At 39.0% G+C, this 25499-nt stretch overlaps 1 protein-coding gene across 19 annotated transcripts; it reads right to left on the minus strand.

Moving 5' to 3' along the window:
- LOC122635138 (actin-binding LIM protein 2) lies at window positions 1-25499 on the minus strand. 19 transcript variants are annotated; one of them, XM_043824992.1, is made up of 16 exons: window positions 17451-17984; window positions 11332-11492; window positions 11077-11242; window positions 10322-10559; window positions 9785-10106; window positions 8667-8738; window positions 8138-8324; window positions 7790-8055; window positions 7452-7713; window positions 7291-7374; window positions 5916-6020; window positions 4490-4587; window positions 4195-4264; window positions 3177-3217; window positions 1872-2075; window positions 1-1795 (listed from the first exon to the last, which is right to left on the minus strand). In XM_043824992.1, the coding sequence occupies exons 1-16, from the start codon at window positions 17548-17550 to the stop codon at window positions 1682-1684; spliced, it is 2490 nt and encodes an 829-aa protein (XP_043680927.1). In that variant the 5' UTR covers window positions 17551-17984; the 3' UTR covers window positions 1-1681. The 19 variants fall into 19 exon arrangements, 17 of the variants coding, with proteins under 17 accessions (XP_043680927.1, XP_043680915.1, XP_043680911.1 ...); XM_043824980.1 differs by lacking the exons at window positions 5916-6020; window positions 17451-17984 and adding an exon at window positions 25463-25499; XM_043824976.1 differs by lacking the exons at window positions 5916-6020; window positions 17451-17984 and adding an exon at window positions 25463-25499 and having other exon boundaries at window positions 3135-3217.

Consider the following 25499-nt stretch of genomic DNA (forward strand, 5'->3'; position numbering starts at 1 on the left):
TTTTTTTTTTTTTTTTTTTTCCTTTAATTATAATCGATGCTGACTTCGAATTGTTCGAACATGTTCCATATAAAAAAATTTTCTTGCTACGTGATGTCGAATGAATTTTGTTATCTTAAAGATTTTTCACTCTAATGTAGAGTGAACGTTCGTTCTAAGTCATGCAAAAGGGTTTCAAGTTCGAGTCTATTCTCATTGATCGCGTGCCTTTTCGTCCCCTTACTAGAGCATGTCTTGTTTAGAAAATATAATAGAGAATACGTTAAGAAACGCAATATATATATATATTATATATATATATATAATTCTCGACAGGAACACTGCCTACGCTATCGCGCAATATTTTATCTGTTTTTTTGTTGTTGTGTTTTTTCTCTTGTAAAACAATGACGAGTTAAAAATGTAATATAGCTCGTACGTCATAGTCTCTGTTCGATTTGCGTTTTCTATTTCTTTTTTTTTATTTTTTTATTTTACTCATATCAACGCACTTGCACCGATTTCGGCAAGCCGAACCACCTAACTAATTATAACTTTATACGTTTAAAGTTTCGCTTAATATTAAAATATAGTAATAGTAAGAGATAAAAATTAATAATAATGATGATAGCTCTTATATATATATATGTATATATATACACATATATATATATATACATATATGTATGTATAACTTATAGATAATAGCAGATTTGTATTGTAACATGTCGCAAATATTATGAGCGTGTTTTCGTGTGTATATGTATTCATATTTCTTCCCTTATTATTGTATTTTTTATTTGTCCTTCTACGATGTATCTTCTACTGTTCCACCCTTTTATCGTGCCAATATTTTTTTTTTTTTCATTTTCTTTTTGCATTTCTTCATTATTTACAATATGCGTATTGTATTCGTTTATAATAATTTAGCACATCTCTATCATCTTATTCGCTGGGTCACTGCAACTGTTACGGCGAAATAACGGGTGTTAGAATGAATCGTTATACGGTAAAATTTGTCTCTATGTAAAATTACCCTTCTACCGTTTTCAATATTTAGGATCACGATGAAACGAACGAGGATAATGTATGTATATTTATGTATGTATGTATGCGTGTATGTACGTAACGAACAAGGATCGATCGGACGTATATTACGGGCACATTAAATCCATGCAAAATGATCGACACGTCACACGAAGCGATTAGATAATTTCTATTTAAAACGACGATTAAATTCTCTCACGCATCGTTTCGTCGAATCCCGAAAAGCGTAATGTGTCTTTAACGAGAGAAGGATGAATTTAAATCGAAGAGGAAAAAGCTGCCTGCCGAGAGAGAATTTCGTTGCTGAGAGAAGAAATTGACTGAGTGAAGTGGCAGTGCGTGCTTTCGTGTCATACTATCCTTATTCTTTCCTCCAAGCGTGCCCTTTTTTTTTTTTTTGGTTTTCTTTTTTTCTTTTTGTTGTTTCTTTTTTTGTCCTCATACATACGTATAACGAGTAATGAATTTTTTTTTCTAAAGACCTTCGGTCATCTTTCGCTATTAATGATACACAGATGTACCGATATTATATCATCGATAGCGATCTTTATCAGACGATCCCGACACGATGAAGATTAGAAGAAATATTATCATTGATTGTGTGTGTATGCGTGTACGCGTATGCGATGTATAGACGAAGAAGAAATGGTAATAGTTAAAAGAGCCGCGCACGCCTTTTTATCTCGTTTCGACGCCATTGCGGTAATCTGTAGAATTCGGCTCGAGTACACTGTAGAACTGCCTCGAATTCGGCGTCGGATAAATGTCGCTGAGAACAGAATCGTAGAATTAATATTATTCGTAAAACTACGACGAGACTTTTGTTTCTCGCTCGATATACTCACTTCGAGATTGCAACGATCAACGTCAGCGGGCAGTCTATAATTGGTGATAATGAGTAAATGATAAGGATAAAGCTTCGGTGGTTCGGTTGGTGCGGCACCCATATCCGGCAATGACCTTCTTACATGATGACCTCCGTGACTTCCCACCACTGAACCTAGGCCACCCGTGTATGTGGTGGAGGATGGCAGGATACCACCATCATTCTGTGTAACGACCGAACAAGATATTTACACATTTTTTTTTATTCCTTCTTTTTCTTTCTCTTTTTGTCTTTTTATCGACACGCGATGTTCTATACCGATAATCTCATATCGAACTTATAATATCGCGCACATATCTATACATCATTTTTTCTTTACGTATAAACGTTCATCTTTACAAAGAAATAGATAATATTGTACGTTCGACGATAATCATGCTTGTAATATCGCTTTTACACATAAATTATAATTATCAGTGGACCTCGTTACGTATTCTCGTGCAAGACAACGTCAGCCATTCCAGAAAAATGATCTGTGATAATTGAAATCTTGGAATTCCACGTTCGTATAATTATAAAACGAAAGGAAATATTCGTAAGAAAAGTAATGTTTTTTGAAAACATTTCTTTGAAAAAGCCATAGGTGTGTGTGTGTGTGTGTGTGTGTGTGTGCGTGCGCGCGCGCGTGCGCGTGTACGTATATACACACACGCGCAGCACTAAATAAGATCAAAGATAAATATATGCAGTCGACGAACGTCGACGAAATGTAACGTAAAAATAAAAATATTTAAGTGTATATATATATATAACAAATATATCAGAGCATAGAACACAAAAAAAAAAAAGAAAAAACATGACAAACTATCGGAAATCATTGCAGTCGCACTAGCGCACGCCTCTCTTTCGATTAAAAATCAAAATGCAATATAGAAACGAATAAATTCCATCTGCAGAATGAAAGAAAAATTTTCAGCGAATGTACAGCGAACACATGCACGCTCGTAAAAAAGAATATACATCAATATATACAATATCATACATGTGCAATGCGTTTTCCCGTCTTGTTTAACATTAACATCGATTAATGTTCATTGATAAAACATGTCTCAACGAATCGTAATACATACAATTGCAAAATATATTTATATGTTCGTCAACAGGAGGATCATTTTCTCTGTCAAATTTTGTTCTCGGTGTATCGTCACGTTAAAATCAAACATGCACGATGGTGTATCGCGTCGAAGAAAGAAAAAAAGGGTTGCAAGAACAAGCTACAAACCATGCCAATTCGCCGGGAGTAGTATGGGGCTGTGGTACATACCAATGCCCGTCGATCCACATCCGTGATGCTGCCTGTCGATACTAAAATTGGGGAAAAAAAAATGGGAAAGAAAACCATGTCAAACCATATTGCACAAACCATTTGTTACGTGTACTTTTCGTCAACGATGTTCCAAGTTTCGTCTCGCTTGACTCAACTCTACTCGTTTCTTTTGTATCTTTTTGCAAAGTAAAAGAAGATAAAAAAAAAAATCAAATCGCAATTCGTTGCCTCATTCGATTACAGCCAAGCGGAGAATGTAGGAACATGATTGCTACGAATGATTTTCTATATTTAATATAAACTTTCTTCGCACGGTTCTTGTCTACGAATATCCATTTAATTGTCTGCGAAAATGAAACCGATGCACGTACGTTGATTTTGATTCGTCAAGATACCTGCATCGTTCTTATCTATTCTCTTTTTCGTTTTTCTTCTTTTAAATTATTCATCGTCCTTATCGTCTAAGCACAGATCGTCGTTCGTAGAACGTAGAACGAAAGAATTTGGAAAGATTTTCACGAAAATTTGTAATCTCGAACGAACGAAGATGAACATTTTTCAAGGACGACACAAGTTTGAAATTTGCTACGACCAAGTGTGATAGGCGACAGTGACAGTGCGATAGCTCGCAGGGAAGAGGATTAGTAAAGCATGCACAGGATGAAAAGCAAATTGAAAGATCTAATTGATAAGAGAGAAAAAAAAGAAAAAAAAAAAAAAAAAGAAAAAAAAAGGAATCTTTTCCTCGCAAGAAAACATCCAGCGAATCAACTTCGTGGTATATCTCGCGAAGAAACTCGGTGATTAATTAATTGATTAATTAATGAAAATTACGTGTGAAAAAAATAACTCGACGAGAAAAGATCGAGGAAAGATAAAGGTGCGTTTGCACGTTTATCCCTTTCCTCTCGCACTCTCTCTCTCTCTCTTTCTCTCTCTCACATACACACACACACACACACACTCTCTCTCTCTCTCTTCCTCTCCCTCTCTTCCATTCTTATTTTTTACTCACTATCTGATTTGCCGGATGAGAAATCAGTGCTGTGCGTCTTGTCTCCCATCCCACTGAACGAATAATCACCCTAGACGAGAAAAAAGCGTTATCTTAATAGGGGATGCAGGCCGAGGGACTTTGGGTCGAACGTAAAGAATACTCTCTTTATGATCTTTACATATTTCAACGATATGTTAAACGCGGATGCTTTTGCTTTTCTTTTCTTTTTTTCTTCTCTTTTTTTTTTTTCTTTTCTTTTCGTTTTGTTTTGTTTTGTTCGATCGGTCGATCGTAAACGCGGTGCAAGACTTACAGGGAGAGCAGATACAGAACCGCCGGTCGAGGAGAAGGTGTGACTTCGCGGTGCCAGACCGTACCCTGGCTTCGGGATGTGCCGAAGAGAGCTCACAACTGGTTTCAAATGTCAATTTATGGTTTATTACTACAATTGTTTCTCGAATAGGAGGGGTGGTAGAAAGTTATTCTTTCATTCCCATACGAATGCCCCAACGTTCGCCTAGGTATAACAATACTTGCTTTTTGTCATTTCCATTTATATCAAATATCTACTATATATAGATATAAATATATAATACACATATACGTACATAAATATGTGTATACTCAGTCCAAAGATTTTAATCGTATTCATGGTGTAAGCCAAACAGGTGTATGTATAACGCGAACAGGACGAAGGCCACGATGTTTCTTTCGTTAAAACGAAAAACAAATCCTGATCGTTCGAAGCACTCACGTAGTAGTCGGTAGCTTCGTTTTTTCCATGAAATATTCAATCATCGTAACGTTTACCTAGAATGAATTTTCTTTCTTCCACGAATACCGATTTTTATCTTCTTTATCCGAGCTCGCGATCTCTTAACTACGAAGCACACCAACAACGCACACGATACAAAAGAGCCGACGTTTTAAAAATAGAGCGGACACGGTGTAATTATTACTATTACTATTACTATTACTATCACTATTATTATTACTATTATTATTATTATTATTATTATTATTTATTATTAATAATATTATTATCCTTGTCCCACGCACGAGAAACCCAAAGGAAAACGCAATCGACATTGAGAGAGCACACCTGATTAGTTACATCATGCACAAGTAACTATCTACGTATATAATACGTAACGTCACTCTCGTACTCGTAATAAAATCGAAAGAAACGGGTATGAGCGTTTCGTGTTATAGATAAAAAAGAAAAAAAAAGAAGAAAAAAAAAAAGAAAAAGCCCCTACCTTTTCTCTTCCGTGAAAAAGAAGGTCGTTAGCACTTTCTGCTTTAAAACAAAGATTTCGTCAAACAAATTGTACGACTAATGATTAATTATAAGAGAAAACAAAAGGAGAGAAAAAAAAAGAAAAAAAAAAAAATCCTACGGAAACGCTTTACAATCTGAAAAAAGCCGGCACCTTTGTTTTCCTCTCTCTTTCTTTCTTTCTTTTTTTTTTTTTTCTTTGCAAGTCGGTCTCTTCGTTAAGCTAAAAAAAGCGAGCCTTCCGCGAAGACAAGTCAAAGTACTTTTTACTTTTCTCCTCTTTGATCTTTTCCTTCTTTCCGTATCTTTTTTCTTTCTTTCTTTTTTTTTTTTTTCTTTTTGCAAATATTCCTTTCGACTATCGAAGGACGAAAGAGTAGTACTCTATTCCATACGCTATAATTATCTGGTACTTCTTTGACTTGAATTCGACGGCTAGCGAATTGGAAAGTTTTCGGACTCACCGAATGATAGTGCCTAGTGGCGTTTGGAAGAGTGAAGGCGCGTTGAGTACCAAGGGGTGGATAGTTTCTGGGAGCCGGGGAACGCGCCGATGACCTCCCAACTGCCGCCCACGCAAACACAACACAAACACAAAAACACAAATAGAGACACGATGGTAGACACGACGACAGATAGAGGCGTGTGACTCACGAGATGATGGCCGCCTGTTTCTTTTTTTTTTTTTTTTTGTTTGTTTGTATGTTCGTTCGTTCATTTTTTCTTTTCATTCCCTTTTTCTTTTTTCTGCACTTTTCTACACTTTTCTACGCTAAATGTCTCAACATTGGAAGATACGAATTAATCTTTGAAAAGTTTCCAATGAGATAAGCGAAGGATGCGAAAGAAAATACGAGTAACATGCGCCAGGAGAAAGATATACGATGACCAAAGAACAAAAAAGAAAAAAAAAAAAAATAAGAAAAGATCAAAAAAAGAAAAGATGTTCGATTATCTTCCAATATTGCAATGATAACAAAGTCGAGGAGTATGATGTGTGTCCGTGTGTGATGAGCGTATTATTATTCTCTATCTATGTCTCTCTCTCTCTTTCTCTCTCTCTCTCTCTCTCTCTCTCTCTTTTTCCCATTTTATAAACCCTCTGTATCATGCAGGAAAAGTTATAGCAAGGCGTCGTTCGAGAAACGTCGTTAGCATTTTGACCGAGCAAAGATGTGTAGCTGCCAATTAATAATACAAGAAAATAAAAATGCAACGTTTAATCCCATGGTTATAATCAACTATATACGCGAAAGAAAAAGAAAAAGAATAAAATATAGAAATTAAAAAAGGAGAAGAGAGGCCAGGCAGGCACATTGAGGTAGGTCGACGGCATGCTGAGGCAGAATACATCACCTGTTAGATTAATGGGGCGTCCATAGGAGAGTGTGGTTTTTTTTGGTGCTCTTAAAAAACAACACAACGAGTCCTGCTCGAGTTACACGTACTGTTCCCTCATTTTCTTTAACGAGATCAAACGAGATCCCTTAATCCACCTGAAGCAAGATTTGCTTACGCCGGATACGTCGTGAATTCCACGTAGCAAAGTCTTGCAGGTGATAGGATCGAACTTTAATTGGCTATCCCTTGGCCATTTGTCAAATCTTCACGCGGTTTCTAATCGTCGTAAAACGTCGACGTTATTGCAAAACGGTAGAGAGTGATTATGTTAGTGTTTATGTGCGAACGTGTGGACATGTATGAGAGATGATTTTTGCTTATGCATTCATGAAATAGTTATGAACAAATGATTTCTCTATTCTTTTATCTTTTTTTTTTTTTTATTATTTCTTTCTCTTCCTTTTCGATAGACTTATAGATCGAAGGAGACTCACCGTTGTAACTAGGCCCGCTCGATCTGTAACTAAAACCATCGTCGTCTTCCCATGGTCGTGCGTGATCTATGTTTCTCGATGGCGCTGCATAAAAAGTGTTCTTTCACGAAGGTGCTCTTTAAACATTAACCGAAAGTTATTGGATCGTTGGCGAAGCTTACATGCTCCAACGGGACTCTCGTATCGCAGCCTGTAAGTCGGTTCTCTCGCAGCTGACGGCGTCCTCGAAGCGTTTCTCGGATCGACGTTGGCAGCTTTGTGTCTCAAATTCTCTCGATCCTTTTCGCGATCCTGCAGAAACACCTTTGCGATACCCGTGTCGATCTTACTCAACTCGTCCTGTTCTTTCTTCAACTTTTGCTCCACCTCTTTGATATACGTCTTGTTGTCTACCTCGTCCTCGTCGTCTGATGCGGGTACCCCCTGTTCCCAAAAAAAAGAAAAGAAACGTCAATGACTCTTCGAACTCGTGTACTAGCAAAATACGTCGAAAATATACCTTGTAAGTATCGGACCATCGTCTACGTCTTTCGGGATCGGTATAAGGATAAGGTGGAGCTGGAAAATCGTCTCTCTCTATCGGTGGCTGAGCACCCGGTGGAGGTTTCATAGCATCCGGATAATGCGCCAATTCTATCGGCTCGTCGTTGTCGACCTGACTTCCAGCAGCAGGTGACTTTGGTCGAGTTTCGCTCAAAGCGTCGACCAATGCTCTCATCCCCGATCTGCTACTACGTCCACCGCTACTTCTTATCGAACGAGATGCTGTTGAAATCGATAGAAAGATTCCTCATCGATATCGATAACGATAGCTATACGATTATATCGACGATCAAATTTTACGTACAACTGGGTCTATGAAAGTGCGGACTTGTCGGAGGTTTGTCGTAGGGCTGTATCGGACGTCTCAGATATCCTTGACTGGGCGTTTCAGTCAAGTAAGAATAAGTATAAATCCTAGATACGTCTTCGTGTCCTCCTCGACCGTATTCTCTCAGGATCAATCCAGGACTACCGGTTCGTGCAGGATAATACTGAGGCAATGAAGAAAATCTTGGTCACATTCAAATTTTAATAATTCTTTCTCGTTCGTTTCGATCAACTTGCCAGCACCGCCATAATTTAAGTGTAAAGTGAATAAAAGAAAAGAAAATATAAATAGAGCACGGAATTCCTTCGAAAAATCGCAAATCGTAAATGATTTGTCATACTAACGACGACGACGACGACGATGATGATGATGATGATGATAATAATAATAATAATAATAATAATAATAATAATAATAATAATAATATGGGAATTGTAAAATGGTTTCGATAAAACGTAAAGATTTCTCTTAAAGGAAGACCGTTCGAAGTGGTACGTGGCCATACCTTGCGACTGAGGCTGCTGTAAGGGCTGCAGAGTGATCCGTTCAGGCTTGGCGTGCGTGACCGCAATGAAAACTATACACAATGACCGTGCGAAAAAAAATAAACAACGATTAAGAAAGCAATAATAAAAAAGAAAAAAACTTAATAAAAATCAAAAGTACTATAAGATGATAAGTTTTCAAGTAGTATGTAGTAGTACCTTCGTATATCGAAGCGTGCGTAAAGAATAGGGTAAAACGTTGAACGATGCATGTTAAAGCGATACGTTTTTCAGGACAACCATAACTAAAAGCTATTACATCAAGCTTTATCTCGATACGAACAATCCTTCGATCTCTAGCATGTTCTACTCTTATGCCATCCGATGCTTATGCGTACGTTCGATGTGACGAACATTTGTTCGGATAAACAACAATAAATCGTACGTATGTTTGTACAGATCAAACGAGATGGAATATACACATACATTGAAATGATATTCAACGAACGATACCGATGCACCTGAATACAATTTGCGATTACCAATGACCAATATAGCAACGTGCATTCAAAACGTATTTTCTGCAAGAGAATTCTTCTCGATTACTTCCACAGTCTGTACAATTCATACACGTATGCCTTTTTCAACATCTTTGAGACTGAATACGAGAAAAAAAAAAAAAAGAAAAAAGAAAAAGATAGCGACAAAAGCTCGTATACTTCGTACGCCGTGTGCTTCTGGACAAATAATACATATAGAAAAAAAAAAGAAAGCTTAAGCCGAATAAAATTGAAAACATAGCAATACCCATAACAATACGCACTTATATACAAGATATAAATTAATAATTTTCTTAATATATATATATATATATATATATGTATACGTATATATACAATTACATACACTGTACATTTTATACGAGTTCCGAGTACCTAGAATACGTCTCTCGTATCTGTATTAAAATAATTACTTACGGTATCTCACGTTATAGATCACGATTCTCTCGAAGTAAATCGTTTTGTCGAATATATTTCGATATATCGATCTACGTAGATCGCGAAAGCGAGGATACTCGATCTCGTTCGAACGATCGTTCGTGGAACGAAAATAGAAAATTCGTACGGACCGAAGTTACCTGCATTTCCGAGGCGCTACTGGAAATTCGTTCGGATTCTCTGTGTTGCGGAGTGTGTGCACCTTCTCCGTGTCCGTTGACTATACCGTTCGGTCCGGTTGGTCCTGGACCGCAACGAGGATGCCAGATGGCCGCACCTTGCAGATACATCTCTTCTCCGTCACCAAATGGATCACCGCATTTCGTGCAACGAGCGCAGGTCGGATGAAAGTGATGATTATCACCGGCTTGTAGAACCTTGCCGCTTATGTAACGATTACAATACGCACACTTCACGCCAAATTGTTTCTGATAATCCTTCTCGCAATAAGGCACGCCGTCTCTGCGAACACAAACGTATCTCTTTGATCCAACGACCTTCGATACTTTCATAAAGTTTTCTATTTCGACAAATGATAAAAACTAAAAATTCTCTCTAGAAATTAGTACGACGATTTTAAACAAGTATTTTTAACATCTTTCCAATATCCTCGTAAAATAAGACAGATCAGCGTAGAGAGATAGAGGTATCGAATACTCTATATATAGCTCACTCACTTTCCCATATATTCGCCGTGTAGAACGGTGTCACAGCTATGACATTTGAAGCACCAAACGTGCCATTGACGATCGAGAGCGACCAAAGCTTGACCTTCTCGCAATTGGTTTCCGCAGCCGGCACAGGCACCAGGGTCGGTCGTGGCATCGCCGGATCCTCGAGTACCACCGCTATTACCCACTGGCGTCGATGCTTCTCGAACGGGGATACCAACGCATCGATGACATAGAGCTTGACCTACGGGACAATGAAACGAAAATTGTATAGATCCGGTCTCTCCGTCGTTCGACGAGTAGGAGGCCTTTTGTCGTATCGCCTAACTCGCAAAACTACATCGTAAGAAGATCTTATTCCCGTCGGACTATTCCCTACGTAACGATACAATTCTACTTGGCGATCGATTTTTAAGTGTTTGTTACCGAGATAACGGATAAACCGTTTGATCGCGCGATCACTTATCGCTGATAGTCGATTATTATTGCACTTTCTTGGTAACCAAAGTATGACTAATCATAACAGGCTACCGGCGGCCTACGAACCTACGTAACGTTACATAGTTTTCAGCCTTCGCGCGTATTGACCTTGTAACACTAAGGAGCGACGATTTATCCGAACGGTAATTTGCCTTTAACAGAACGACTGCTTATGCTAATTCCACGACTCGTTTCGAAGCACGCGACGATACATTATCCCTGCTCGAATTCTTTTTCTTTTCCTTTTATCTCTATGTAGTCGCAAGTGTAAGAGAACGTACCTTGTACCAGAGACACTTTCGTTCCTTGTCCAAGCAACGGCTGTCTGCATCTTTGACAGTGAAAACAATTCGGATGAAAGGCATGCTTCTCTCCAGCTGTAACAACGTCACCTTCGACGTATTCTCCGCACCCAGCGCATTTCGTACCCCAACGTTCTCGGTAATCCTTTGCGAAAAAAAATTTTTTAAATCGATCGATCGATCGTTTCCATATTTATACGAAGATTCAAAAGGGTGAACTTATCGAAACTTTACCTTCGTACAATAGTAGGAACCCTCTCGAGCAAAGAAACCACCTTGCGCTAAACTAGCATTGCACTGAGCGCACTTGAAACAACCTATATGGAAATATTTATCCTGAACCCTCAATACCTCCCCGCTGCACTTCTTCTTGCAAGACTGGCAAAATGTTTTCCCTGTAAAAAAAGACCAAGCAAAACAAAGAGATGTCAATGATCGTTTGATAATCTCCGGAAACGAAAACACAAAAATGATATCTGATTGTGAATGCTCTCTACGTTCGACGATGGATCCTTTCATTCTTGTTCTATAACTAAAACTCGTGTTTCGTTTCTCGTTTAATCAATGGAACCACGATATATACGATTGAAATGCCTAACACGTACCGGTCGAGTATGGCCTACGTTACAAACTTAATCCAAGCGTAGTAAAAGTACAACGTATGACTCAGAGCCACGTTAGACGTCGTACCGGTTGCCATATGGAAAGAAGAAGAAGAAGAAAAAGGTTGTACAAGACACTTGCCAGGGCACATTTGCGCGACCCGCGGCCATCGAAAACGGGTGAAGGCCTTCCTAGTGCTGGAAGTGGTCTCCGTTTTATAGACCTTATCGCGGTTTTCTTGCCGAGGTGCGGTTAGATAGAGTACCGTGCGGTTTTCGTACTTGACGACGGACTCGATCGTGTAATCGACTAATTCTTCCTTCTCTCTCTCTCTCTCTCTCTCTCTCTCTCTCTCTCTCTCTCTCTCTCTCTCTCTCTCTCTCTCTCTCTCGGTACGAAACAATTTCTATTTATTTATTCGTTCGTTTATTTATTCGTTCGACGATCGACGAAAAGAAAATGCAAGTGGGCTCGACGCGAAATGTCAACGCGAATCGATACTATATAAAGTAGATCTGTAAAAAGATAAAAGAAAGTTAAGATTATAATGAATTCGTATAGAAATATGCGATCAAAAACGATTGAATGAAAAGCGGTACGATACGTTGGCACGACATTACGTATAACGTAATGTTTATACGCAACAAAGGATAAAAATTTATCTTATCGAAGGAGTTTCATTTCGTATTGTTTTTCGCCGAACTATAACGATTTTTTTTTTACGTTCTCGAGATAATCCTCGAATCGCCGTTCTATGATTCGCTAGAACGACCAAAAAGGATATAATTGTGAAAGCGTCGCCGAACGTCAAAGAGCTGATTGGAATGCTCGTTTCAAAGTTACGAGCCGCAGTTCCGCTTCCTCTTAGAGCATTTCTATACGTCGCTATCGAAACTTTCTAGACTCGCTAGACATATTGGCGTGGCTAGTTTTTTTTTCTCTTTTTATTTCTTTCTCTCTTTTTTTTTTTTTTCTTCTCATATAATCAATAATAGCCGTAAGAAACGAATATCGAAACGATCGAGTCGAAAGAAAATCGCGAACGAGTTATTGCGCGAGAACCCCAACGAGTCGCTCCTTTCCTTTTTTATCATCGACGATAGTTATTCGATAATAAAATTAAGACGAACGATAAGAAAGGAAAGAGCGACGCCAGGGATATATTTATTGAGAGGATCGACGACGTACGGAACGATCGTTTTTCTTATTCGTAATTTATATCTCGCGTCTTAGGCGTTAACGAAATTCTTACCCAAGATTTTCGCTTTATTTATTTCCGCGCGTGATAATTTTACAACGGGTTTCGGGTTTAGTGCACGACGGGAATTTAAATTGAAGATTTTCGAGTCGGCACGGAATAATCCTCACGAGAGATCGGAGCACACGAATAAACAACACTTTCGAAAGAAATTAACGAGATTCTTGGCGACCCCTATATACGTATATACGAATCTATGTATGTATGTAGGTATTTATTTATATACGCAAGTATGTACGTCCGAACAGGTGTATGACTCACGCGACAACTTTTCCCCGTTATTCTCGTCTTACTCTTAACGATTCCTCTCGTTCTCGATTCGATTCTCTCCAAGGAAAGAGAAACGAAATATATGTTCACAAGTTACTTCTCGTCGCGCCGGGAACGAAAAAACGAACGAGAAAGAGAAAGATATTTCGATAGAAAATAACAATTTAATCGTCGCAAGAAATGATTCGAAGAAGTGACGCGATAGAAATGTAACTACATTTATTTACTTATCGCTCTTGTTTTCGACGTAAGGGAGGGAGATGGTTCTTCGTTTGGTCGTGTGGCGTTAATGAATTCCAACGGCATTTCATCGAAGACGAGGCGAGCTAGCTAGTAAGTACGTAAAAGGGACGCCTCTTCTAGAATGAGTCTCTGAGTCATCCTTCAAAGAATATATACGTATATCTGCTCAGTGTGTATACGTGTATGAGAAAAAGAGAGAGAGAACGATGTCGACAAGTAACTCCATTGATCTTCCTTTCTCTCTTTTTCCTCTTTCTTCTCTCTCTCTCTCTCTCTCTCTCTCTCCCCTCTCTCAGTCTCTATCTCTATCTCGACATCGATTTATTATCGTTTTTTCTGCATTACTTCGAGCCTGAGCGTATCAACTAAAATAACATCCTCGACAAGTGACACAGACTAAAAACAAGAAAACGGTAAGAAAAGCAGTCGTAGTCTTATTATTACTACCTGACAGAGAACGTGACCGCGTTGATCTTTGGCGTGTGCAAAAAGGACGAAAAAGAAAGAAAAGAGAAGAGAAGGGAGGAGAGGAGAGAGGGAGAGGGGAGAGAGAGAGAGAGAGAGAGAGATCGCAAAACATTCGGCGAGGAGCGAGTATCGAGACCTTTAAAAATACGCGGTGATATCATGAAAGAGCTCTTCTCGGATATATTTGACGTCATCGGATCATCACGTGAGTTAAGGTCACCGTACACATCGGTTTAAAATCTTTTCCCTTCTCTTCGCGTAGGCTGATTTTCTCTTCCTTTATGTCTCTTTTAAATATGTTCGAAATCGTCGAATTCGTGAGGATCGATAGAGGACGATTTTCGTGTACGTACATATATACATGTACGTATTAAAAAAAAAAAATAATTTCGAACGAATCTAGTGAAATTTTCAAGAGTTTTAACGAGCGATCAACACACATCGCGTCACGTCACATCATGATTCTCGTTGAGAGTTAACAAGAGTTGCAGTGGGAAGCATCCGGATATTTCAAACGGGACTACGATCCAAGACGAATTCCGGACATCTGGCCGGCCGGTTTAATAATCTCCCCACACGTAATATACGAAACTCTCGATGGCATTAAAGGACTAAACGGAGAATTTACTTTATGGAATTTATCGCAAGAGAGCGTTATGTTTCTCTAGACCGAGGAATAATGAATGATTCTCTTGAGAGAAGAGTAACGTGAGAAACGAAAAGAGAGGTAAAGAAAATAGAGAGAGAGAGAGAGAGAGAGAGAGAGAGAGAGAGAGGGAGAGAGAGAGAGAAAGAGAGATCTATCAGTTCACACCCCTTTTCTTCTTAATGGGTTCCCGTCGACACGTAACTCAGGCGTTCTACATGCACCGTTCTCGGTCGCGGTATGTTAATATGATTCATAAGTGGACTAAATAGGATGTCGCAAAGTGGGGTCAAATGCAGCGCGACCCCGACGACTCTTAGTTTCTCTCTCTTTCTCCATCTCTCTCATTCTCATTTACACGCGCTCTGGGTCACCAAATCGACCACGTCGTATCGTATCAACGATGTTTACGAATCACGACTAATTGCGATACTTTTTCGTTTTCTTAGATTTTGCTCTACCGATCTATCGAGAGAGAAACGTTCGCGATCTGTTGCGTCTCGTTTGGGGATCGTTCGATTGTTCACGCGCTTTGTTTTCTTTTTTTTTTTTTCTAAATATAATTATCATAATCGAAGTAAAGTCATTAAAATAATAAACGAATACGATTGTTCCTTGTCGCGCGAAAGAATTTTTAATGGAAAATAAATAGTAATAAATTTCGAGCCTAAACACGGATAAATATAGTAGTACGTTCTCTAAAGATTTGCGTGTCTAGCAGCGGATGTGTGACACAAACACGAAACGCGATAGTCGACGATGATAGATAGCAAAGAAGATCAACGAACTGTCCATTAAATTCGATCTAAACTTACACGTTCTAATTTCGTTAGTTGGTTAATTATTGCGTACGTATATACATACGCACATAGTAGATAGAGGTATAATACAATAAATATACTTAGGAATATCGAAGATAAATGAAGTAGGAAATTCGTGTAGGATCATTAACGGCACGTTAAAATCTCATAGATCTAAATCTCGATAACCACATTATCGTCGAGCAAACATACGCGATAACAGAGAGCGAACGAGATGGTAGAATTAAATTTTGCGCCAAGTCAAAGCTCACGCTCGTTCGCTCTCTTTCGATCTTCTTCTCGTCTCCTCCTGTCTCGTTTCGTCTCGTTGCCTCCATATATCATTTATATACATAAAGATAATACATTTAACCTTAATGTATCGGCTAAACGTCACGTTTCCTTTTACCGCTTCTAGCCTACAAAGTTTCATAACCCCATTTATTAGGAACTACCAACCAACTGGTTATACCGACTTTAATGTTTGCCGACACGAAACGTTTGGAGACCAAAAAACTTATTTCTCCGACGACAATGACGACGAAGACGACGAAGAGGTGTAAAAACATGTACGAGAAAAAAAAAAGAAAATACAGAAAAAAAAAAAGAGAACGTTACTCGACTCGATCGGTTTGAAAGCAGCTTAAAGTGTCCGGTATAGATTACAGAAACGATAACATTATCTCTCTCACATTCGTTAATAGATTTCTACTGTGAAAGCCGGTAAGCTTCAAAGTTTTAGCTACGAAATATATAACGAATATATTAACTTTCATTATCGTCAGACTTTAAACTGTATCAATGTGACGAACGAAAAATCTATTCCCGATATCCTCCTCGTAATAAGATTACGTACTGATAATGAATTATATTAACGATGAGCAACGAATGTAAATACACACACGCGCGCAACACAAAAACAAATATATGTATATACTTGTACTTAATGCGTCGAAGTTTTCGTTTTACAATCTTCAAAATGTTTTTTCAATTATATCGCGAAACAATACTACGTTATCGAAACGATACTTTCAACGTGTTCTGCCCAGTTTCTTATCTACAATATGCTGGCTTACTTAGCTTAGATACAAAATAGAAAAATTTTAGCAGTCGTCGTAACGATTTATAAAGTCCGATGACGTACCATATTACATACGCAAAACTAATTATTTATTATTATAATTTAATAATTCATCGAGAAACAATTTGCTCTTATTTCATAGTCGATTGAATTACAAAGATCATTGGCATTTAACGGAGGCATGTATGTATATATGTAAATATATAAGTAAACTAATAGAAAGTTTTAATTAGACAACTTGAACGACTGATTAGTAAAATAACAATTAAAAGACCAACGGAATATAGCTCGTAACGTTTTACACGTGCTCGTTGCTTGTTGAGAATTTATGACATCAACGATCGAACGTAAGCCGTTTATTTATCTTTTCTCGACGATACTCTTCTGGTCTCAAATTTATACATGTGCACTCTGTTGGATTCTTGCATATCGCCACGAGCTGTTTCTCACGAACAGCGAAAACGTGACGGGGAAATATCGAGAGCGAAAAGCAAATAAGCTCGTGATTATCGTGTCTCGAGTCATGATACACGAGAAATCGTGCTAACTTGGTGTCTCTCCATGCTAAGTAACATAATATATACGTAGATACATACATATATATATATGTGTGTGTGTGTGTATATATTGCGAATTTATCTTTTTATACCATGCATACGCATGAAAATATACTACATATATAAAACGAAGATAATAGAAAACGTAATATGCGGAAAAACGATCGGTAACTTTGGATTTCTTCATTTTTTTCCTCCTTCCTTTCCTCGTTGTCAAATCGCAGGAAATCGTAATGGCCATGAGAGGATCCACGTCAGATGGCACTGGAGTTGTCGTTATCGCGATCGTAAAACGTTAAACCACGCCTTAGTGCGAGAGAGAGTAAAAAAGAGATCGCCATTTAATCGATAAAATTTGCACGGTAATTCGCAATTGTATTAGAAAATAATGAAGTACCCTTTTCGAATCGTACGCTTCCTCTCTTACCCTTTTTGTATTGTTTCTGCTTGGTCTCCTCGACAGCTTGGTCCTTCTTGACCCCGTTGCTTTCACTCGCTATAAAACTCTCGCTCGTTTTCGACTTCATTGTACCTCTCCTCTTGGTTACGTAACTTCACGCGAGTTAAAAAAGAAAGAAAGAAAAAAAAGAGACAAGAAAAAAGAAGAGCAAATAAAGAAGAATAGATAATACACTGATAAAAAAAATCCGACTTATAAAACGTTCGATTTTTTTCTTCTATTATCTATTATCTATCACGATATTAGATAATAATAATTATTATATATAAAAGGTAAAACGCGTGACGATCGTCGATCGATCGATCCGATGGAAAGACGACGTAACTCCCTCGATCGCCGATCGTAGACTGGCAATGGGTCTCTCGGCAAAAGGAATTGTAAGCGTCGGAGCAGAGCCACGGTGATTAACGTTTCGATTGTCAACCGTCACGACGTGTTTACTTTGCGAGCTGTTCCCACCTCTAAAGTTTATCCCTACCACGCGAGGTGCCCTTCGCCATCGCAGTATTATCGTACATGTTGTATCGTGAACAATTATTTTGTTGACCTTCCAGAAATAGTTTAACAAAAACATTTCGAAGATATTCTAAAATATTAGTTTGCAAATATTAATTAATATATATATATATATGTTTGTGTGTGTATGTGTATATATTTTTTTCGTACCTTAGGAATAAGTTAAGTAATCGATTGTTTATATGGAACAACGTTAAAAGTCATCGAACGTTAAGTAATTTACATATCGTCGTAATATTCGTTTATTCGTCGTAAGTAGTTTCGTACGGAGAAAAAATATCAGATATATAAACATATTTAGTCTTCGTATTGTTCCTCCAATTATTTTCTTAACAATCACGTTAACTCTGTATCGTATTTCCGAATTCTCTTACTTACTATACGTATTATATTATACGAATAAATCACGTTCTTATCGGTATATTCGATTGCAAGTGAGAAACTACATATACGAGCGAGCGAGCGAGCGAGCTTGGGAATAATTTAAGTATCGTTCCTACTTACTTAGAAGGTTATTTTTGTTAACGGTCGGACGTAGAAAGCAGAACCGCGATTCGAACGAATCAATGAACTCTTGTCTCTTCTCGTGACCGTTCGATGAGCTGAGAACGACGACGACGACGACGACGACGACGACGACAGGCACGACGAGCAATTCTTAGCGTTACTTCGTTTACCTCGAAATTCATTAAGCGATATTAACATTCTTAGACGTTAGTAGTACGAACGTAGGAAGAGAAGTTTATATAGATAGGATAGTTATCATTCGATATTAGATGCCGGCGATAAATACTTTGGAATCAATGACTGGACTTGCGCAAGCGTCGTAAACGCAAAACCGCGTTTCTTTGCCGTTTTTCGAAAAGTCGAAGCATGCGGATTAATAACGCTCCGATTTTATGGGATGGCGTTATGCAACGGCGTGTAACCGCAAGAAAAAAAACGAACGGTCGGTGGTCCAGCCACGATTCTTGTTCTCTCTCTCTTTTTTCATGAAGGTTTTACCCGATTTCGTCGACGACAAAAACGAAGAAGAAAAAAATCGAGTCGACCTCATCGGTAGAATGTAAAAATAGAGGGAGCGAGAAGACGCACGATTGCGTGACAAATGTCAATAGCTTCTCAAGACCATAGGTGTGCTACCTGTTTGTATTATCGTTTTCTGTGCATTTTTTTCCCCCTTCTTTTCTTTTTATTCTTTTTCTTCTACCTTTACAGAACTTACGTAACGCGCACGATATACATATATACTCTTTGGAACGACATTGCGATCTAATTGTTGTAGTATATCCACATATCTACGAGCGAAAATGTGAAATCGGATTTATTCGAGAAAGAAAAAAATGGATAAATATGTAAACAAAAAAAAAAGAACGAAATGAAAAAAAATGACAAATCCGCGTATGGCTTTAATCCGTTTAATAAGAAAATAACGTGGACTGACCAAGATAAGTTTATTTTCTTTGATGAGTGTTCTCATTCCGTCGACTTAAAGACGACGCATAGATAAGTTAATTAAGGAAGTAGAAAATCTATATTTGTCTCGATAACTTGAAAGTTTTAGTGCGGGATGAATATTAGAAAAAAATAAAAATAAAAATAAAAAATAATATAAAAACAATAATAAAAGAAGAGAAAAAGGAAGAGAACGTTCTCTAGATAGAACGCGCGTAACTGCGAATGTGTGTCAAGCCTACGACTACGAAAGTGTTATACTATTTGCATGTAATATTATACAGCCGTCCGTCAATAAACATTACTATATTGTATTCTCATCTGTTACATAATCTCGGAGTCGAGTTCCATCCACTCTCGCGTCTTCGCGAAGGACCTCGTCCTACCGGTAGGAGACAAACGTGATCGATGTAATATCGATTTATAACGAATCGCTAGGAGAAACGATACGAGTTCTCTTATTATTATCGATATTCGTTGTCGTTAAGTTTAATCCTCGTTTATCTTTTCCATGCTCGCGTTAATTCACCTTCGGCGTTTATTAAAATATTAATTTATCTACGTATCACGCGTAAACGTCGTCCGATTTTTTTCCGGTCGATCGAAATTAGATCAATAAACGAATGAACGGATGAATGAATGTACGAACGATGTATAACGAGTTTGAATAATGATATTTCCTCCAATGTAACAACAATGAGTCAGACGAAATTCCATCGAGCGGATCGACTTGGTCTTCGAGGGCAAGAACACGTAATACCACGTAACGATATGGTGCATATATACGTAGCATATATATACATATATATACAACACTAAGAGTCTAGAGTTTGGCGCATTCGGAGGAGAGAAGGAGAGAAGAGAGTTCAGAGTACTCTTCCGATATCGATCGGGCAATGGTTGCAGTTTTTCGAGCTAAAGAAACGGGAAATAGCATGAAACGCGTGTCCCTTTGGCAGAGGGTGCTTCACCCCTCTACCGTGCCAAAAGTGTGCCGATACTCGCGAGGGTGGCACGCGAGGAAAAATCAATAGAGCTAGTCGATCGTCGTTCCAATTGCAGCGGCGCGTCTACGAACGAAAGAGACGAGAGTGCGTTCATTTTGCAAGCAATTATGCATGAGACAACGGGGAGGGAATTTAATACGAAACTTAACGAATAATTATATCGACGATATACTCTTACGCACACACAGGTTCCTATCGATAAAATTCGACGAGAGCTATCGCGTTATCGAATCATTCGATATTCTCGTTTACTATTTAATCAACGATTCGTAATTATATTAAAATAAAAAAGAATTACGACAGATACGTCGATCGTAATTTGCACTTAACGAGCGGAGTCTTTCTTTTCTCGATTACGTAGCGATTCGAACGATCCCGCCCGTTAAACTTTCTTTCGACGTGAAATTAAAAGTAAACGCATTAATTTCACTTTCGATCGTCTCGAATATGCCGATTTCTCGGTAAAGATTTATAGGAAGATAGATAGACGCGAGTAGCGCCAACGAAGAGCTACAATACGCAAAGCGGATAGCCGACAGTCACGATGCCGTGAATTATAAATAACATCCGTGAATGTCCGGCGCACGTTCTGCATATCTTAAAAGCCCACGATGGATTTCCAAGTATTTGCTCGGTGGCTTCTCTACAGCTCGTTTAACAACGCGACGATTACCTATTGAAATCTTATTGAAATCTTTTTTACGTATTACAGTTTGGTTCCATCTTACGAAAGAGAACGGACAAAAAGGGAATACGATTAGGCGTTTCGTCATACTCTTTCGGTATACGTATATATATATATTTTATTACTCGTCGAACTATTCCTCCGTGCCGCGTAATATATTTTTCTTTATTTCCAGACGAAACTAACGTCGATATTCCAGGATAAGGAACAATCCCGTAAAGATGTAACTATTCTCTCGATCGTCATAAATCATCATTAATCATCGATATATCGAAGAACGATCGTCTCTTTCTCTATCTCTATCTCTCGTCGTTCGAATCACTTCGTTCGTAATGAAATCGCGCGGATATTCCCTTTTAACAATCCGACGATCTGTTTTCGACAAGTTTCTTTCTCGATCGAGAGGACGAAGGAAAAATACGCGTATGTAACATCGTATCGGTCAACCAACCGTCAAGAAAATGTTCTCGGATATGTTGAAGCCGATAGAAACGAGTTGGAAATAGCCCTAATTTTCAATATCCTCCTTTTCTCCTCGTAGACGTCGTCTCTTCTCTATGCGCATACGCGTGCTTGACTCGTATACGCGCGCGCGCATAATCACAACAGAAGAGAAGGAAAAAGAGAGAAAGAGAGAGAAGACACTATGTGCGTGCAACGCGTGGGAGGGGACGCATAATTGCGTGGTTAAATTTACGAGCGTGTATTGGGGAGACCTCGAGAGAAAAGAGAGAGATAGAGAGAGAGAGAAAAAAGACTCGTCTACGCAAGCCCTCTTTTTCCCTCTCTTTCTTTCTTTCTCGCTCTTCTCTTCTCTTTCAAAAGCCGACCATACGAAAATCGAGACGCGTGCAAAACAATGGACGCCTGGTGTGAAACGAGCTGCGAGAGAAAGAGAGAAAGACAGACTTTTGCTTTTCTTTCTCCCATCTTCTTTTCTCGTCGACTTTCGCGTGGGACGATCGTAAAATTCTTCTCCCTTTTTTTACCCTCGCGATACCTACAAAAATACAGGCTGAATAAATAATCGTTAAACTTATGCAATCGTTTCTTCTTTCATCCGATTAATTCGGAAACGTTTCCACGTAACGATTTCACAATAAACGTTTACGAGTCCAAGGGAGTATTTCAAGAAATTAGTACACGAATAGACGAGATTTCGTCCGACAGCAGTGACTGCATCACCCTGTACGAGTCTAGGGCGTGGAATCGTAAAGAGGAAAATGGAACGCGAAAGGGAATTTTTATCGAACCTTTCAGAGAGATAGATAGAAACAATATTTTCTTTCTTTCCTAGAGGATTGTCTTTCAAAAGAGATTTATACGAAATAAAATACGAGCAAGATTGTAAGAATAAAAATAAATATAAACATAAAGAAACTCTCTTTCTCTCTCTTTCTCTGCGAGCTGTCGGAAAAAACCTATGCTTGGGGTCGCGAGAGAAAGAGAGAGAGAAAAGGTCGGAAGGCGAGTCGAGAAGGAAACATGATGCTTCGTATAGAGAGAAAGAGAGAGAGAGAGAGAGAGAGAGAGAGAGAGAGAGAGAGAGAGAGAGAGAGGAGGTAGTACAGCGCATACTAAAAGAAGAAAGAGAGAGAATACAGGTCACGCTTCGAGGCGAGGCGATACGCGAAGTGAAATGAGACTAAAAGGAAAAGTGAGAGAGAGAGAGAGAGAGAGAGAAAGACAGACAGACAGACAACAGACAACAGACAGACAGACAGAGAGAGACAGAGAGAAAGAGAGAGAGAGAGAGAATCGAAACAGATGAGAGAAAAAAGAAAAACACGGACGTCGGCGACGACGACAACGACAGGCACGCGCCACGGACTCGCCCTAGAAAACGTCAAATCGACGATGAGAACGACACCGACGACGACGACCACGACGACAGATCCACCCGCCTATTTATAGAGGTCCTGCTGAAGAGACTTCGTCGACGTCGACGTCGTCGACGACGTCGGCGGCGGCGGCAACGTCGACAACGACGACGACAACAACGACGACGACGAGCAGGCGACGGCGACGACGACGACGAGCAGGCGATGCTCGAGCAGCTTACGATCCGTTCGAACGACGTTCGCCCTTTCTCTTATTTTTATTTTACCTCTTCTTCCTCTTCTACAAGTTCTCAAGCGTCGTCGAGAACTCGGCCGTTAAGAAAGAGAAGCGTGAAAATCGCATGCAGGGGCGTATCACTATCTTCCTCTCTCTCTCTTTCTCTCTCTCTCTCTCTCTCTCTCTCTCTCTCTCTCTCTCTCTATCATTGCTACGCTGACGCCTACGAAAATGTTGGGTGAGTGACAGAGACGGAAGATCGACTTTTACTCTTCCTCCCTCTCTATGTGTGTGTTTCTCTCTCTCTCTCTCTCTCTCTCTCTCTCTTTCATAAACGAGAGCGATATCGCGGCACGCGCGCACACGTCGAGTCGTCGCTGCATCGAACGCTAGAGAGAGAAAGAGGGAGAGAGAGAGAGAGAGAGAGAGAGAGAGAGAGAGAGAGAGAGAATGAAAGAGAGAAAGAGACAGAGAAAGACAGAGAAGGCAACCGGCACTCCGGGACTCACTCGATTTCCGCCTTTTACTCACCCATCCTCGCGACAACCAGGAAGTACTTCCTCGAATCTTAAAGAACGTTTCCTCGTTATTTACCAAGTTACGCGATCATATTACGGCACTGTTCGCGAAAGCTTAGAAAGATGCTTCCCGGGTTAACTCAGAAATGCGCGAAAAACGCGAGAGACGTACGTGCCACGAAACGCTCGACGTCCGACATTGCGTGCTGGCGCAGCCGTGTACTGTCAGCGCGCATGCGCAGACAGCGACTCCCCTCGAGATCAACGCCGTAACTAGGGTCTTCGGGTGCCCTCGACAATTCTCGATACTATTCGTCAAAATCGATGAAATTTTTTTTCTTCTTTTTCTTTTCTTTTTTCTCTTCTTTTTTTACTTTTTTTTTTTTTTTTTTTAACTTATTTTATTGTTTTCATTAAGCAAAGAGAGTTTCGTTCGTTATTACATTTCATAATATTCGTAAGAAATTCGTTTGTTCGTAAATGAAATCGTTGTGTTTCGTTTCTCTATTTTTCTTGTTAGTTTTCAAAATCTACGAATTAAGGACTCCCTTAACGTTTTTAAATCGTTTACTCGTGAATTCGTTACGAACAACGCGTGATACAAAGTAACCTCGTTTCTCTTGCGTATATTCGACGGAATATTAGATAAATTATATCGTCTGGTTATAATCTCTTACCGTAAATTAAAGAGCCTCGAATACTACGTAATTACAAGTCCGAAACTAGGAAGGAATTATTTGATAAATTAATTCGCGATATTGAAAACTTACTTAGACGTGACCTCTAAATTTCCTAATTCGAAACGTACTTGAAATTGTTTCCCACGTTTGGCGTATGAATCCAAGCATAATTTTTGATCGATTTTGACGAACGAGATTTCATCGAAAAGATAAAGTTTTAAACGAGGAGACGTTCTTTCTCAATTTTTAAAAGAGTTTTGTTTTCTTTGGTAAGAAAAATCGTATTTCGAGGATAGTTTATAAACAGAGATAAAAATTCAAGAAACGCGTATAAGCTTTCGTCATTAAAACGAATCGTCGTTCATCGAGAGATCGGATCGAGAATAACGCGTGGATTTATTATCGATTTAAACGCTATTTTCGACTTCTTTGAGGAAAAATAAGTTTTCTATAGTGGCGCCGCTTGAAATCTGCCGTGGAAAAGAGAAAGCTCCGAGACCCACAGCGCGTTTTCATACGCTTAGATGGTATATGTTTTTTCCTGTTAAATATAAAAGATAGCCTGTTCGCTAGTGTGCGTAAACGAATTACTAATCCATTCGAAACGAACAGAAACGCGCGTTTGGCGATGCCAATAGGGAAGAGCTACGATGACTCAGTTATATTTTTAGTAGATTATTTTGTATTAAAAATAATAATTGCGATGGTTGGTCGACGAGGATTCGATATATCGGTACGATTCGTCGATCGATTTATATACGCGATTACGAGTAGAATAGAGCGCGTTGATATAGATGTTCGCGGGCGCGATTAAAAGTTCTACGATAATTTATTTCGTTTGATTCGAAATCTTGAATTAATTGCAGAGCGTGGTATACGTAGCGGCCGATATTGCGACTTGTTTGGGAACCGAGCTTCCTTCGAATAAGGGTTAGAAATTTCCGGGTCGAACAAGGTCATCCCGGAAACACCGAACGTCTTCGAACGCAGCAAAAGATTTTAATTCGATTTCCAAATTTTGTTTATCCCAATTGTAACAACACGCGAAAGTAGTACTCACGTTTTCTTCCGACTTCGTCCATCGTTTCCACGCTTGC

This window comes from Vespula pensylvanica, chromosome 17 (genome assembly GCF_014466175.1).
Source record: "Vespula pensylvanica isolate Volc-1 chromosome 17, ASM1446617v1, whole genome shotgun sequence".
Lineage (NCBI taxonomy): Eukaryota > Metazoa > Arthropoda > Insecta > Hymenoptera > Vespidae > Vespula > Vespula pensylvanica.

Bases quoted from the DNA above. Each gene is read 5' to 3' on its own strand.
- LOC122635138 (XM_043824992.1), bottom strand. From the start codon at position 17,550: ATGAAGTCGAAAACGAGCGAGAGTTTTATAGCGAGTGAAAGCAACGGG. The intron at 8,739-9,784 runs GTAACTTCGGTC...CATTGTGTATAG, and splicing joins GTAGCGCCTCGGAAATGCAG to TTTTCATTGCGGTCACGCAC. The intron at 4,265-4,489 runs GTAAGTCTTGCA...TTTCTCGTCTAG, and splicing joins GTTCTGTATCTGCTCTCCCT to GGTGATTATTCGTTCAGTGG.